Source organism: Poromitra crassiceps, assembly GCF_964638095.1.
Source record: "Poromitra crassiceps genome assembly, chromosome: 1".
Taxonomy (NCBI): Eukaryota; Metazoa; Chordata; class Actinopteri; order Beryciformes; family Melamphaidae; genus Poromitra; species Poromitra crassiceps.
In genome coordinates, this window is record NC_139623.1 from 126,943,701 (window position 1) to 126,957,130 (window position 13,430).

The following is a 13,430-nucleotide window of genomic DNA, read 5'->3' on the forward strand; positions in this document are numbered from 1 at the left end:
ATATATCATGGGATGCCCAATAATAACATAAAAACATTAAATATATCATGGGATGCCCAATAATAACATAAAAACATTAAATATATCATGGGATGCCCAACAATAACATAAAAACATTATATCTATCATGGGATGCCCAATAATAACATAAAAACATTAAATATATCATGGGATGCCCAATAATAACATAAAAACATTAAATATATCATGGGATGGCCAACGATAACATAAAAACATTAAATATATCATGGGATGCCCAATAATAACATAAAAACATTAAATATATCATGGGATGCCCAATAATAACATAAAAACATTAAATATATCATGGGATGCCCAATAATAACATAAAAACATTAAATATATCATGGGATGGCCAACGATAACATAAAAACATTAAATATATCATGGGATGCCCAACGATAACATAAAAACATTAAATATATCATGGGATGCCCAATGATAACATAAAAACATTAAATATATCATGGGATGCCCAACAATAACATAAAAACATTAAATATATCATGGGATGCCCAACAATAACATAAAAACATTATATCTATCATGGGATGCCCAATAATAACATAAAAACATTAAATATATCATGGGATGCCCAATAATAACATAAAAACATTAAATATATCATGGGATGGCCAACGATAACATAAAAACATTAAATATATCATGGGATGCCCAACAATAACATAAAAACATTATATCTATCATGGGATGCCCAATAATAACATAAAAACATTAAATATATCATGGGATGCCCAATAATAACATAAAAACATTAAATATATCATGGGATGCCCAATAATAACATAAAAACATTAAATATATCATGGGATGGCCAACGATAACATAAAAACATTAAATATATCATGGGATGGCCAATAATAACATAAAAACATTAAATATATCATGGGATGCCCAATAATAACATAAAAACATTAAATATATCATGGGATGCCCAATAATAACATAAAAACATTAAATATATCATGGGATGCCCAACAATAACATAAAAACATTAAATATATCATGGGATGCCCAATAATAACATAAAAACATTAAATATATCATGGGATGGCCAACGATAACATAAAAACATTAAATATATCATGGGATGGCCAACGATAACATAAAAACATTAAATATATCATGGGATGCCCAACAATAACATAAAAACATTATATCTATCATGGGATGCCCAATAATCAAATCATTAAACGAAATGTGAGGATATTCCCCTTTTAAGATGTAAAGAGGGGACTGTAAAGATACTTGGTAGAGATCAAACAACAGGAAGAGAAAGTAATGGAATGTTGGAATGTGCACAATGGTATATTTCCTAGATTCCCAAATACTGTACATTTCATAAGAAAGTACATGTTTCCCTTTTATAACATTTTGAAGTTTCTTATCACATCATCATATTATTGATGGGCGCCTGGAGAGAGAGGCGACCAGCTGTGGAGCTCCGTGAACTTCGTAGAGGAATAGAGTTTCTTTAGAGTAATTTTGTTTTGTTTATAATTTCGTTGCTTCTATTCGCTTTGTAAATATCTAGTGTATATATCGGTGTCTTTTGTACGGTGTACATAGTAGCGTAAGTGCACTTTTTTAGCAAAAGGGAAAACAACAACAACGTGGATTACAGCGTGGATTACCGCCGGGCTATCGCTCTATTGTTCCCACTGCGCCCCCCCCCCCCCCCCCCCAAAGGGACTGGGACAGCAATGAACGACAACGACAACAGCAACTTTAACAACAACGACGGCACCAGCTGTACTACCGTACGTAGGTACAACAGGGGAGCGCTGCTAGACATCAGAAATGCGCAAAAACACCCCAAACAAAACTGGTCAGCTCCCGACCTCTCTGAATTTCCTGAACTTAAACGGCAAAAGAGAGGAAAACGAGTGGGCCTTCTCGCATGACAGAGAAGACGAGCGCATAAGCCACCACTGCCCAGCATTCTCCTGGCTAATGTGCAATCATTGGAAAACAAGCTATGTGAATTGAGAGCAAGGGCACAATTCCAAACGGACATAGCGAGATGTAACGTACTGTGTTTGACTGAGACCTGGCTTTCAGCCGACACTACGGATCATACCATCACAATCCCCGGCTTCAGTACACAGAGGGCTGATAGGGACAAGGAACGCTCTGGCAAAGCGAGAGGCGGCGGCGTCTGTCTGATGATAAACAAGAACTGGTGTACGAATATCAATAACATCGAAACGCACTGCACAGCGGACTTGGAATACGTTATGCTCCAATGTGCATTATAGTCCACGTGAATTCACGTCAGTCACTCTTGCTGCAGTGTACATTCCGCCCCAAGCCAACGAGACAAACGCAGCCAAAGAACTCCACCGCGCGATCAGCGCACAGGAGCTGAAACAACCGGAAACAGCAATGATCCTGGCAGGCGACTTCAATAGAGTCAACCTGAGGAAGCGCCTGCCTACACTCTACCAGCACATCAACTTTCATACAAGGGGAAAACGCACACTGGACCAGTGCTACACAAACATCAAACACTGCTACAAGGCGACCCCCGCCCCCCCTTCGGCAGATCGGACCACGCCTCCATCCTGCTCGTTCCCAGGTATCAACAACAGCTCAAGCGACACCCCCCGGCCTTCCGAACCACCCACTGCTGGTCAGACCAATCAGAGGACATTCTGAGAGACTGTTTCGACCAAACAGCATGGGAAGAGTTCAAGGCTGCAGGAGACCTGGACGAATATGCAGACACAGTAACAGGCTTCATTCAAAAATGCACAGAGGACATAATCCCCCAAAAAATAAAAAAATAAATGCCAAACCAGAAACCGTGGATCAATAGTGACGTCCGGGCAGCCCTCCACGCCAGGACCACCGCCTTCAACACTGGAACAACAGAGGAATACAAACAAACAAGATATGCCCTCCGAACCACTTTAAAAAGAGCACGGAGAGAATATGGCAGGCAGCTGGAAGCAAAACTGGACTCCAACAACCCCAAACACCTGTGGAGAGGCCTCCACGCTGCCACAGACTTCAAAGGGGAAAAACAGCAAAACAACGAGTCACCCACCCTGCCAGACGAACTCAACGCGTTCTACGTCAGGTTCGACCCCTCTGCCAGAGCGCCTCCCCTCCTCCTCTCCCACCCCCCATCACTCCCCCTCTCTCCTACCCCCCACCACCCCCCCTCCCTCCTCCCCCCCACCACCCCCCCTCCCCCCTCCTCTCCTCCCCCCCTGCCACCTCTCTCCCCCCACCACCCCTCCCCTCCTCTCCTCCCCCCCACCACCCCTCCCCCCCTCCGCCACCCCTCCTCCTCCCCCTCCCCACTGCCCTCCTCTCCCCGCCACCTCCCCTCCCCCCCCTCCCCCCAGCCCCCCCACCCCCTCCCATCCCCACCTAACCACCAACCCCCCCCACCTCCCACCCCCCACAGACCCAGACCGCCCTCTCACCATCACTGAGGAGGAGGTGCGCCGGTCGTTCCTGCGTATCAACCCACGCAAGGCGGCCGGCCCGGACGGCATCCCCGGGGGGTCCTCAAGGCCTGCGCCCACCAGCTGGCAGGCGTATACACAGACATTTTCAACCAGTCTCTCTCCCTCCGACAAGTTCCCTCCTGCTTCAAAGCAGCGACAATCATCCCCATTCCCAAGCAGCAGAAAGTGACCAGCCTCAACGACTGGCGCCCAATAGCCCTCACGCCAATAGCCAGCAAGTGCTTTGAAAAGCTGGTCATATCAAAGATCCGCCCCACACTCCCCCCGGACCACGACCCGCTACAATTCGCATACCGCCCCAACAGGAGCACAGCGGATGCAGTAGCACACGTGCTCCACACCGCCCTGTCCCACCTGGAGGGGAAGGACACCTACGTAAGAATGCTGTTCGTGGACTACAGCTCAGCATTCAACACCATAGTACCCTCCAGGCTGGTATGCAAGCTCAAGGACCTGGGACTTAACACAGCAATGTGCGACTGGATCCTGGATTTCCTGACAGACCGCCGCCAGGTGGTGAGGGTGGGCAACCTCACCTCCTCCCCACTGACCATCAGCATAGGAGCGCCCCAGGGGTGCGTCTCCAGCCCCTTCTGGTACGACCTCTACACCCACGACTGTGTGGCGACTCAAACCTCTAACACCATCGTGAAGTTTGCAGATGACACAGCAGTCGTGGGGCTGATCTCGGGGAGCGACGAGACGGCCTAGAGAGAGGAGGTGGAGGCCCTGGAACAATGGTGCCAGGACAACCACCTCTCTCTGAACGTCTCCAAGACCAAGGAGATCATTGTAGACTACAGGAGGGGGGGGGCGCACACCCCCCAATCACCATCAATGGCACAGTGGTGGAAAGGGTGGACAGCTTCAAGTACCTGGGAGTCAATATCCACCAGGACCTGACTTGGGCCGGCCACACCGCCACTGTTGTCAAAAAGGCCCAACAGCGAATACACGGACTCAAGCGCCTGAAGAAATTTGGGCTAAGGAAAGAAATCCTCAGGGACTTCTACAGAGGCACCATTGAAAGCCTGCTGACTGGCGGCTTCACCACCTGGTACGGGAACTGTACCACCATGGACCGCAGGGCGCTACGGAGGGTGAGGCGTGCGGCCCAGCACGTAACAGGATGTGAGTTGCCAGAACTGCATGAACTGTATAACCAGCGGTGCCTCAGGAGGTCCCTGAAGATCATCAAAGACACAAACCATCCCCACAACAACCTGTTCTCCCTGTTACCCTCAGGGAGGAGATACAGGGTTCCAAAAGCACGCACAAATCGCTTGAGGAACAGTTTCTTTCCGCAGGCCACGAGACTCCTTAACATACACAAATAGTGTAGTAGCCGTACCGTACCGCACTGCAGCTGCTACCATTACGTATGTCTAATGTTTAACTGTATGTCTAATAAGGTACATGCTATTTGCACCTGTATGTCAAATACGTCGAATTTAAAATGTCTAAGCACGTCTAATGTATGCACATGACATGTGCACCTATGTGCAGTGAATATGCCACTGTCTCGGACTTGTCTTATCACTATACTGCCTTATTGCTTATTGTTGCATATTGCTTATTGCCTTATTGCTTATTGTTTTTGCACTCATATGCCCTGCTATATTTGTACTATGTTGTAAACGGAGTCCACAGCACAAGAATTTCACACGTGATACTTGTACCATGGAGTGACAATAAAAATCTTGAATCTTGAATATTGCATCGTGTCATATCATATCATATCATATATAATTTTGTGCATGTGTTTTCAGTACCTGTCTGAGAGCTGTCCTGAGAAGAAGGATCCAAAAAACACTCCCAGGAAGTAAACTGTGGCGGTGAATGGCTGCTTCCACTTCTCACTGCACACCAGGTCAAACTGGAAAACCGGTACATTATGAAGACATTAAAGAAAGAAAAATTAACTGAAAAATGAAACAAAAAGAGTGAAAAAAATCTATAATTCTATCATTTCTGTGCAGTTTAGTTGCCAGCTTGTATGGGAGCCAGGCCCCGAAGTCTTTTTAAGAGCACCCTATGTTTCATTGTTTGGATTAGCAAATTCTAGACCCATTTCACAGCAACCATTTTGGGGTGGTGAAGCAGGAAGTAAAGCAGGTGTAACGAATTCCATTAATGATGGTTTCATTCTCCAGTTTCAGGGCCCTCATTAATGTTATTGGTTACACCTGTTTTACTTCCTGCTTTACCACCTCAAAATGGTTGCTGTGAAAATTGGATTGTCCCCTTTTTATCCCAATGTTATTTTATTTCTAACGGCCGGGACACACATCTTGCGTCTGCTGTGCGTCTGCGTGGCGTTACCTGTTGATTTTCATTTCGGCGCCCATGTTAACAGGTTACAGCAGCCACACCTCCGGCATCCGCCGCGCGTCTCAGGGGCGTGTCTCAGGCGCGAGACGCGCGTCATCTAGAGAATAGAAGCAACGCCTATTTTTTCTGCTTACCGCACGCGTGTCTCTAGCGTGTCTCTACACAAATAGACATTACAATGATATTTTACAGGGTCAGCCACAGCCAATCAAGGCTCGTTTTGATTTGAGACGGGAGGATGAGCTCGGCTGCAGTTCTCCTGCCCTCTGAAAACCACATACAGTAGGCTACATAGGCTACAACGTGGCTCGTTCCTCCCCTCCCCTCCCCTCCCCACACACACACACACACACACACACACACACACACACACACAAATCAATACTGCCTCTTGAAGTGAGCCCAAGCGATCTTCAGTTAAAATCATCATTGTATTGTTTATAGCAAATTTAATAAAAGGTAAACTCTATAGGAAGAGAGTTGGCAGACAGACAGCAGCGCGCAGCTGCAACACAGCAGCCACGCTGCCTGTGTGGATGCCGCGGGTGTGCCAGCCGCAGCCCCCACGCCACGCACATGCACTAGGTAGGTACACGCAAGATGTGTGTCCCGGCCGTAACTAGAAGTGCACTCGAAGAGTGCAGACCTCCGCTAAGGCCAATTGCTTGTTCATGAGGCTTGTTCGTGAGTCGGAACCGGATCCACTCCAAAATGTAATGGGTTCTTCCTTCGCCCATGCTACACCCTTCCATGAAGTTTCATGAAAATCGGCCCAGTAGTTTTTCCGTAATCCTACTGACAGACAAACGAACGGCACCAAATATATAACCTCTTCCTTGGCGGAGAAATTAGTAATTGATGCAGCAGTAACACATAACCTCTTCCTTGGCGGAGAAATTAGTAATTGATGCAGCAGTAACACATAACCTCTTCCTTGGCGGAGAAATTAGTAATTGATGCAGCAGTAACTAACAGTCATTTTCCACACCGATAATTCTCATCAAAAACAATTGAGAAACAATTAAGATTACGATAAGGAATTTCCTGTTACAACTACTAGCACTGCTATTAACAGTACTAGTAGTACTATTACAACTAAAACATACTACCACTGCCACTACTACTACTACTACTACAACCACTCCCCCTCCTACTACCTCCACCATGTATACACACTGACCTCAGAGACGATGGTGGATTGGTAGATGTCTCTGCTGTAGCTCCATCCATCCAAACAGGCTTCCTGCCCCAGGTCAGTGAGGTTGATGTCTCTGCCAGGAACGACTCCGCGAGCAGACAGGTTTCTGACCTCATCCAGCCCATACCTGCTGCACTTGCTCAGCTCTTCTTCACCGTTCACCACCTCACAGTCACATCAACACAAACTTTATTGGTACCATTTCACCTGCAAAGGTATTATTCCTGTCATAAGAACATAACACAACTGTGTAAGGAAATGTGATAAAATTGTGATACAATACCGGGCAGTAGGAAACACAGGAGAGGTCTACGGAAATGTCCGAACCCCCTTATACCCGAGGGCCTGACCTGGACCCGGGTCCGTTTGCTGTGGGTCTCGGGTCCAATAGCGCTCGAGTGGACCCTGTGAAGTCACATGCTCACCTCTATTGGGATGATAGCTTTGCGCCACTCTTGGGTCAGGTTGACCTCAGGAACCAAGCAGTGGTGGCGGGGAATGTCCGCCAGGAAGATAACAGAGAAAGCACTGAATCCATTCGGGATGGTGCTGGCACAGAGCAGGAAGAAGACTGTCTGCTGGAAACATCCCCACTGTCCCAGGAAGGCTGTGGCCTCATCATAGTCCTTCATAATAATAATAGTCCCAGAATCCTCCTCTCCCTACTACTTTTGGTCTGTCTACCGTCTTCCTAGAAATGCTTTAATGACTTTTGGCCAATGTGAAGTATCCTGTACTAGACTATGGCTATTGTTACTATGTAACATATGCCAAGCACTGTGTATATAAACTAAACTTGCATCACAGTTGCAAGAAACCTTATCGGCAAAGTATACATGTTCCTAGCCGTGGCTGAAATGGATTACTAACACCAGAGGCAATATCCTGAGTGAGAGCCGCCAGTGTGAGATAATGCCAATTGCTCTTAGGTGAATGATCAACCTTTTTTCAGGATATTGTCACATGTTTCAAGGAAATTCTCAAACTAAGTTGATTTGCATTGGAAACAATTGAAATTAGCTCACCTCATTGCTAGATCTTTTTGCTGACTGATGATTTTGAAGCTAAATCGCTTGTTTCTGTGGCTATTTTTTGCAGTGTAAAACGAACCGGTATGCTTCGTGAGTCAAGTCAAGTGACATAGTCACTCACATTGCTCCTCCCTGTTCAAAGTATCAGCAGCTAAACTGAGTTGTCTCTGATGAGCCTAAGACAAGTGGGCATGCCAGAATGATTTACAGTATCTGTTGTTAACATTGTTAAAGGAACAATCCACTGATTTTCAAGCAGCTTTATATCATTACATCAGTAGTATATCAGAAAACAGTAAACAGTTTTGAAGTCATTCATTTAGTTTGACAGTTATTGAGAGTTGATTTGAGTTAAAGTCCCCCTCCAGTGTATTTTAATTTTTAAGATATTTCATGTGTTGCTGAGTCCTGCCCTGGTCTGTTGATTAGCCACACTGTTCGTCGTATTTGGTGACAAATTATTTTGGGCTCAACATTCTAAAAATAAGCTGTTGGTAAAAACGGGTGACAACGTCAGACATTATAGTGGTCTGATGACTCATGTATGATCGTGACGGTGGGGATGGTGTTCTTGGGGTTATAGTCAGCATTTATCTTCCTCCAAACACGGCGAGTCGAGTTGATGCCAAAGACCTCGATTTTGGTCTCATCTCACCACATCACCTTCTCCCAAGCCTTCTCTGAATCATTCAGGTGTTCAATGGCAAACTTCAGATGGTCCTGGCTGTACATGTGCCTTCTTGAGCAGGGGGACCTTGCGGGCGCTGCAGGATTTTAATCCATTACGGCGTAGTGTGTTACCAATGTTTTTCTTTGTGACTGTGGTCCCAGCTGCCTTGAGATCATTAACAAGTCCCTCCCGTGTAGTTCTGAGCTGATCCCTCACCTTTCTCATGATCAGGCGAGATCTTGCGTGGAGCCCCAGACCGAGGGTGATTCATGGTCATTTTGTGTTTCTTCCATTTTCGAAAAACCGGTCTGTGGGAGCCAGAATTCTTGCTGGTTGGTAGGGGATCAAATACATATTTCACTCAATCAAATAATGTCTCAGACTGTTTTCAATAATGAAGACTACTTCACTAGTCAATGACTGTTTATCCATCCCATTCACTAATCCGTTCCTTTCCATTCATATCTCTCTCCCCTGCAGCAACGCCCTCAGGTTACATCAGCCATTCATAAATATGCACGCCCTCTTTATCCCTGTCCAATCAATGTCTCCCACGCTTTCCCTCTCTTCGGCCGTTGGCCAATCACCTAAATGAAGTTCTATTTCAGACTCTTGCAAGTTGTAACTCACCCTGTTTGTTCACCCATAGCTGCTGTTCCTGCGTAGCTGTTGCTTCGCCCCTCCTCCTCCCCTGAACACCACCAATGTCATGACTCCAGTAGAACTCCCTATGGGGGTTCTCTATCCTATAAATCACTGACGTCCTCCTCTTGTCTCAGAGGAGCGTCATCATACCATGGAGTCATTCGCCAAATCTAAGTGTTGTTTTATCATTAAAGTTTATCGTACTTTCCTTCTAGTCTCTCATTATTGAAATGCAAATCAATTTACAGAGATGGGAAAAGTACTGACATTCTGTACTTGAGTAGAAGTACAGTTACTTGTGTAAAAAACTACTCTGGTAAAAGTAGAAGTACTGATTCAATTATTTTACTCAAGTAAAAGTAAAAAAGTACAGGCTCTGAAATGTACCCAACGAGTAAAAGTAAAAGTATTTTTACCGTATCTTTCTGAATGACTGAACCTCACATCATAGAATATAATTTGAGGATAAAAGATCCCCTACAAATGTTTTACACATCTTAAAACTCTACTTTAAATAGTGTGCTATGGTTTTTCCACACAAAAAACCCCCATTAAAATCATATCTAGTCCTCCCTCATTAATATTTCCATGATATATGAATGTGCAAATAGTTAGACAAGTTTAACTGCTGGATACAAGGTGTCCCTTACAAAGTGCAGAATCACAATACTCGAGACTGATATGATACTGATACCTAATGGATAAGGAACTGAATGTCCACAGGTTGATCACATTCACAAATTCAAGGTTTATTATTAAGACAGAACTGTCTCTGGTGTTAGAACACCACCATATTCCATATTAGCTGAATGTTGACAGTGCACAAACTGAATGTATGTGTTAGAACAACACCATAAGGGGCCATGCGGTTATTTAAAAAAGAACGCTTGGAAAAGCCAGATTATTGGCAACTCTGGCAGCAGCGAGATGAAAATCCTCCTCTCCTGGGAGAAGACTCGAGGTGGGAGGAGTGAAGAGGAGCAGGGCGCTTTTCCTGTTAAACTTTCCTCAGCTTTCAGCGCCCAGAGCGCTGCGCTAAAAAAAACACCACCAGCTTTTAAACGCGATGAAATGCTTCTTGAAAGAGATGCGCGCTAAGCGCGTACTTATAGAGAATGAATTGCAAAAAGAGGAGCGCTAATAAGTGCTGGCTGTCTGCACGGCCCCTAATGTCTGCGTGTGTCTCCCCTCATAGAAAATCCGTGTTTCTCTTCTTTGTCCACGCCCCGGAGGAGTGCCAAGTCATACTATTGGCGGAGCTGGAATGAGCTTTTATCAGCAGCGCTGGGAAACTCGTCTATTACTTCTGCTCCGTTCTCCCGTTTCTACTCGTTTTTAAATTACATTCTCGTGCATTTAAACAAAAGTAACGAACCTGTTTTGAAAATGTACACAAGTAAAAGTACAGATACTTGTGTTAAAATGTAACGAGTAAAAGTAAAAAGTCGTCAGAAAATTAAATACTCAAGTAAAGTACAGATACTCGAAAAATCTACTTAAAGCAGCTACGAGCAACTTTTTCGATTGTTATTAAACAGTATAATTACAATATTGATGCATCACATCTTACCTATAATAGTAGCTGAGACCAAAGCCGTGTGTATCTGAGATTGCTCCCTTAGGTGATTATTAAGTCTATGTTGGTCTAAACTCGCGTCAACAGGGGGCTCTCTAGAGAGACCGGACCGGGTAACCCGGAAGTGAAACGCGGAAGTGAAACGCGGAAGTGAAACGCAGCTGCCTGCCTACGCCGTTTGCGCTGCCTAGCAACATAACATAAACAATGTGAACGCCACGCATACTCTCGGGAACATCTCTCGTTATATTCTAACAGGTTTTTTGGAAGTTATTTTGTGGTTATGGCCGAAGTGGCTGCTGCAAACCGTTTCATTTCACTTCCTGATCTGCCCTGGCTACAGACAGACTAACACTGGCCGATTCACTCGGGGTTCAAGCGAGACTACTCTGTGTTGGTCTCGTCGACTATTAGAGGTAAGATGTGATGCATTGATATTAAATTTATACTGTTTAATAACAATCGAAAAAGTTGCTCGTAGCTGCTTTAAGTACAGTAACAAAGTATTTGTACTTCGTTACTTCCCATCTCTGTCAATTTATAACTTTTATATTATGTGATTTCCTGGATTTTTTTTATATTCTGTCTCTCACTGTTAAAGTAAACCTACCATTACAATGATATACCGTTCATTTCTTTGTCAGTGGGCAAACTTACAAAATCGGCAAGGGATCAAATGATTATTTCGTGCACTTATATGCATGTATATATTTGAAATGTAGGCATATATCTACATGAAAGTTAAAGGCCTTGAAAAATAGTCCCCAACATTATAATATAGATTCATGTGACAATGAACATTTGAAATATAATTTTGATTTACTTTGGATTTTTAAACTACCATTTTAAAATGATACAATGTTAATATAAGAGTTCATACAATATTTTATTGTCCAAAGAGTCAGTGACTGAAAGTCATGACTGGTGAGCACTCTCAAAAAGTTTCAAAAAGTTACGGTGCAAGGCGCAAAAAATAACAGAGGGACAAAAAACCAGCACTCAAAATAAATCCTTTTGGGTTGTTTTATTACCTTCAAGCAGGGGCGGTTCTAGGCCGTTTTTGGGTGGGCTTTAGCCCACCCAAAAATAGTCTCAGCCCACCCAAAAAAATAGAGGCAAAAACCCCTTTTTTTTTTTTTTTTTTATCCCTCTCCAAATCCATGGTGGTCATTAGTAGCAGTTTCTGACTACACTCAATGCGCTGTGTGCATGTTTCCCCCCCCCTCTATGTTCTTAGGGTGGGCTGAGACAAAAATTTAGGGGGGTTCAGCCCACCCGAAAAGTTTCTAGAACCGCGGCTGCGCAGGTGCTCCCTCCTCCATCTATCTGCCTAATCCCACATCACTTCACACAGGTCACACACACAGTACAGCAGCGAAGTGGTCCTCCACAGTCCACACAATCGTTCTCCCCACTCATGATCAATGAAACTGAGGTGAGCATTGAGCAGTCAGAGTCGTTAGTAGTTACTTAATTAGCATTAAATGAATAAATCATGTTATGCTGTGATTTAGTTTTATTACTGCGGCGTTGGCGTATGTTGTACTGCATAATATATCATATGTGTGTCTTGTAAGCCCATGAGGGCTGGGCACTGTCAAGTGCATGACACATTTAATAAAAATCAATCAATCAATCTTAATTAGCGCATATTGATATGCAAATTAGCACGTAACGTTGTCGTAGGCTACACAAAATAACTTGTCGCTGTGCCTGCCAGACAAACAGGTGGACTGGAGGAAGGTAGGTAGGCTACCATGGCACCAGCCAGCCATGTCATGCTAGCTCGCAGTAAGCGGGTGTAAATGGATGTGATGTTTTTTGAGAAACATATGGGCATAAGTGACAAACATTTTCAAACGGGTCCCTTGTTATCTGAATGAAATTAAGCCCTTCAGAATCGCAAGTGGCTGCTTTACACAGCCTGTCTGATGTGATGATGACGATAGCTTAACATGCGTGCATGGCATCACTTATGTCTTGCTGTGATGTTAGTTCAGTATCTCAATAAAAGTTCTTACAGGCTTGTTATTTCCCTCTAAGGCAGGGATGTCAGAGATACGGCCCGCGGGCCGGATCCGGCCCGCGAGATGTTTTGGAATATTAAAAAAAATATATATATATATATTATTATTATTATTAAATTTGCACCCCATTATCATGAGCTACGTGTGGCTAATAAGCAAGCTAAGAGTTCATTCATAAGTTAATTAACCTGCACTACAAGGAAGTATGTCAGTAGGTCATCAGGTGTAAACAAAGCCGCCATGATGCCACGCTGGAATTGAATCGCGCATTCAGCTACCTACCAAAAAACAAAAGAATCAACAAGATCAGGCGCGGACTGCATAATCGGGCACGTCGGGCAAATGCCCGGTGGCCTGGCCTGGCCTGGCCTGCAAAAAAAAAAAAAAAAAAAAATTGTGCCCGCAGTCAGGCCACTCACTGAACAGCAGGC

General features: G+C 44.4%; 1 protein-coding gene across 1 annotated transcript in view; it reads right to left on the bottom strand.

Annotated features, from left to right (window-relative positions):
• Window positions 1–7,682, bottom strand: part of LOC310773112 (organic cation/carnitine transporter 2-like) — a gene marked incomplete at both ends in the record, with an annotated part of 38,449 nt that extends 30,767 nt beyond the window's left edge. Inside the window, 3 exons of the mRNA XM_083633029.1 lie at window positions 5,294–5,397; window positions 7,033–7,215; window positions 7,476–7,682. Of these exons, the coding sequence (XP_083489155.1) occupies window positions 5,294–5,397; window positions 7,033–7,215; window positions 7,476–7,682 (494 nt within the window). The remainder of the gene's footprint in view (window positions 1–5,293; window positions 5,398–7,032; window positions 7,216–7,475) is intronic.
• Between the last annotated feature and the right edge of the window lie 5,748 nt (window positions 7,683–13,430).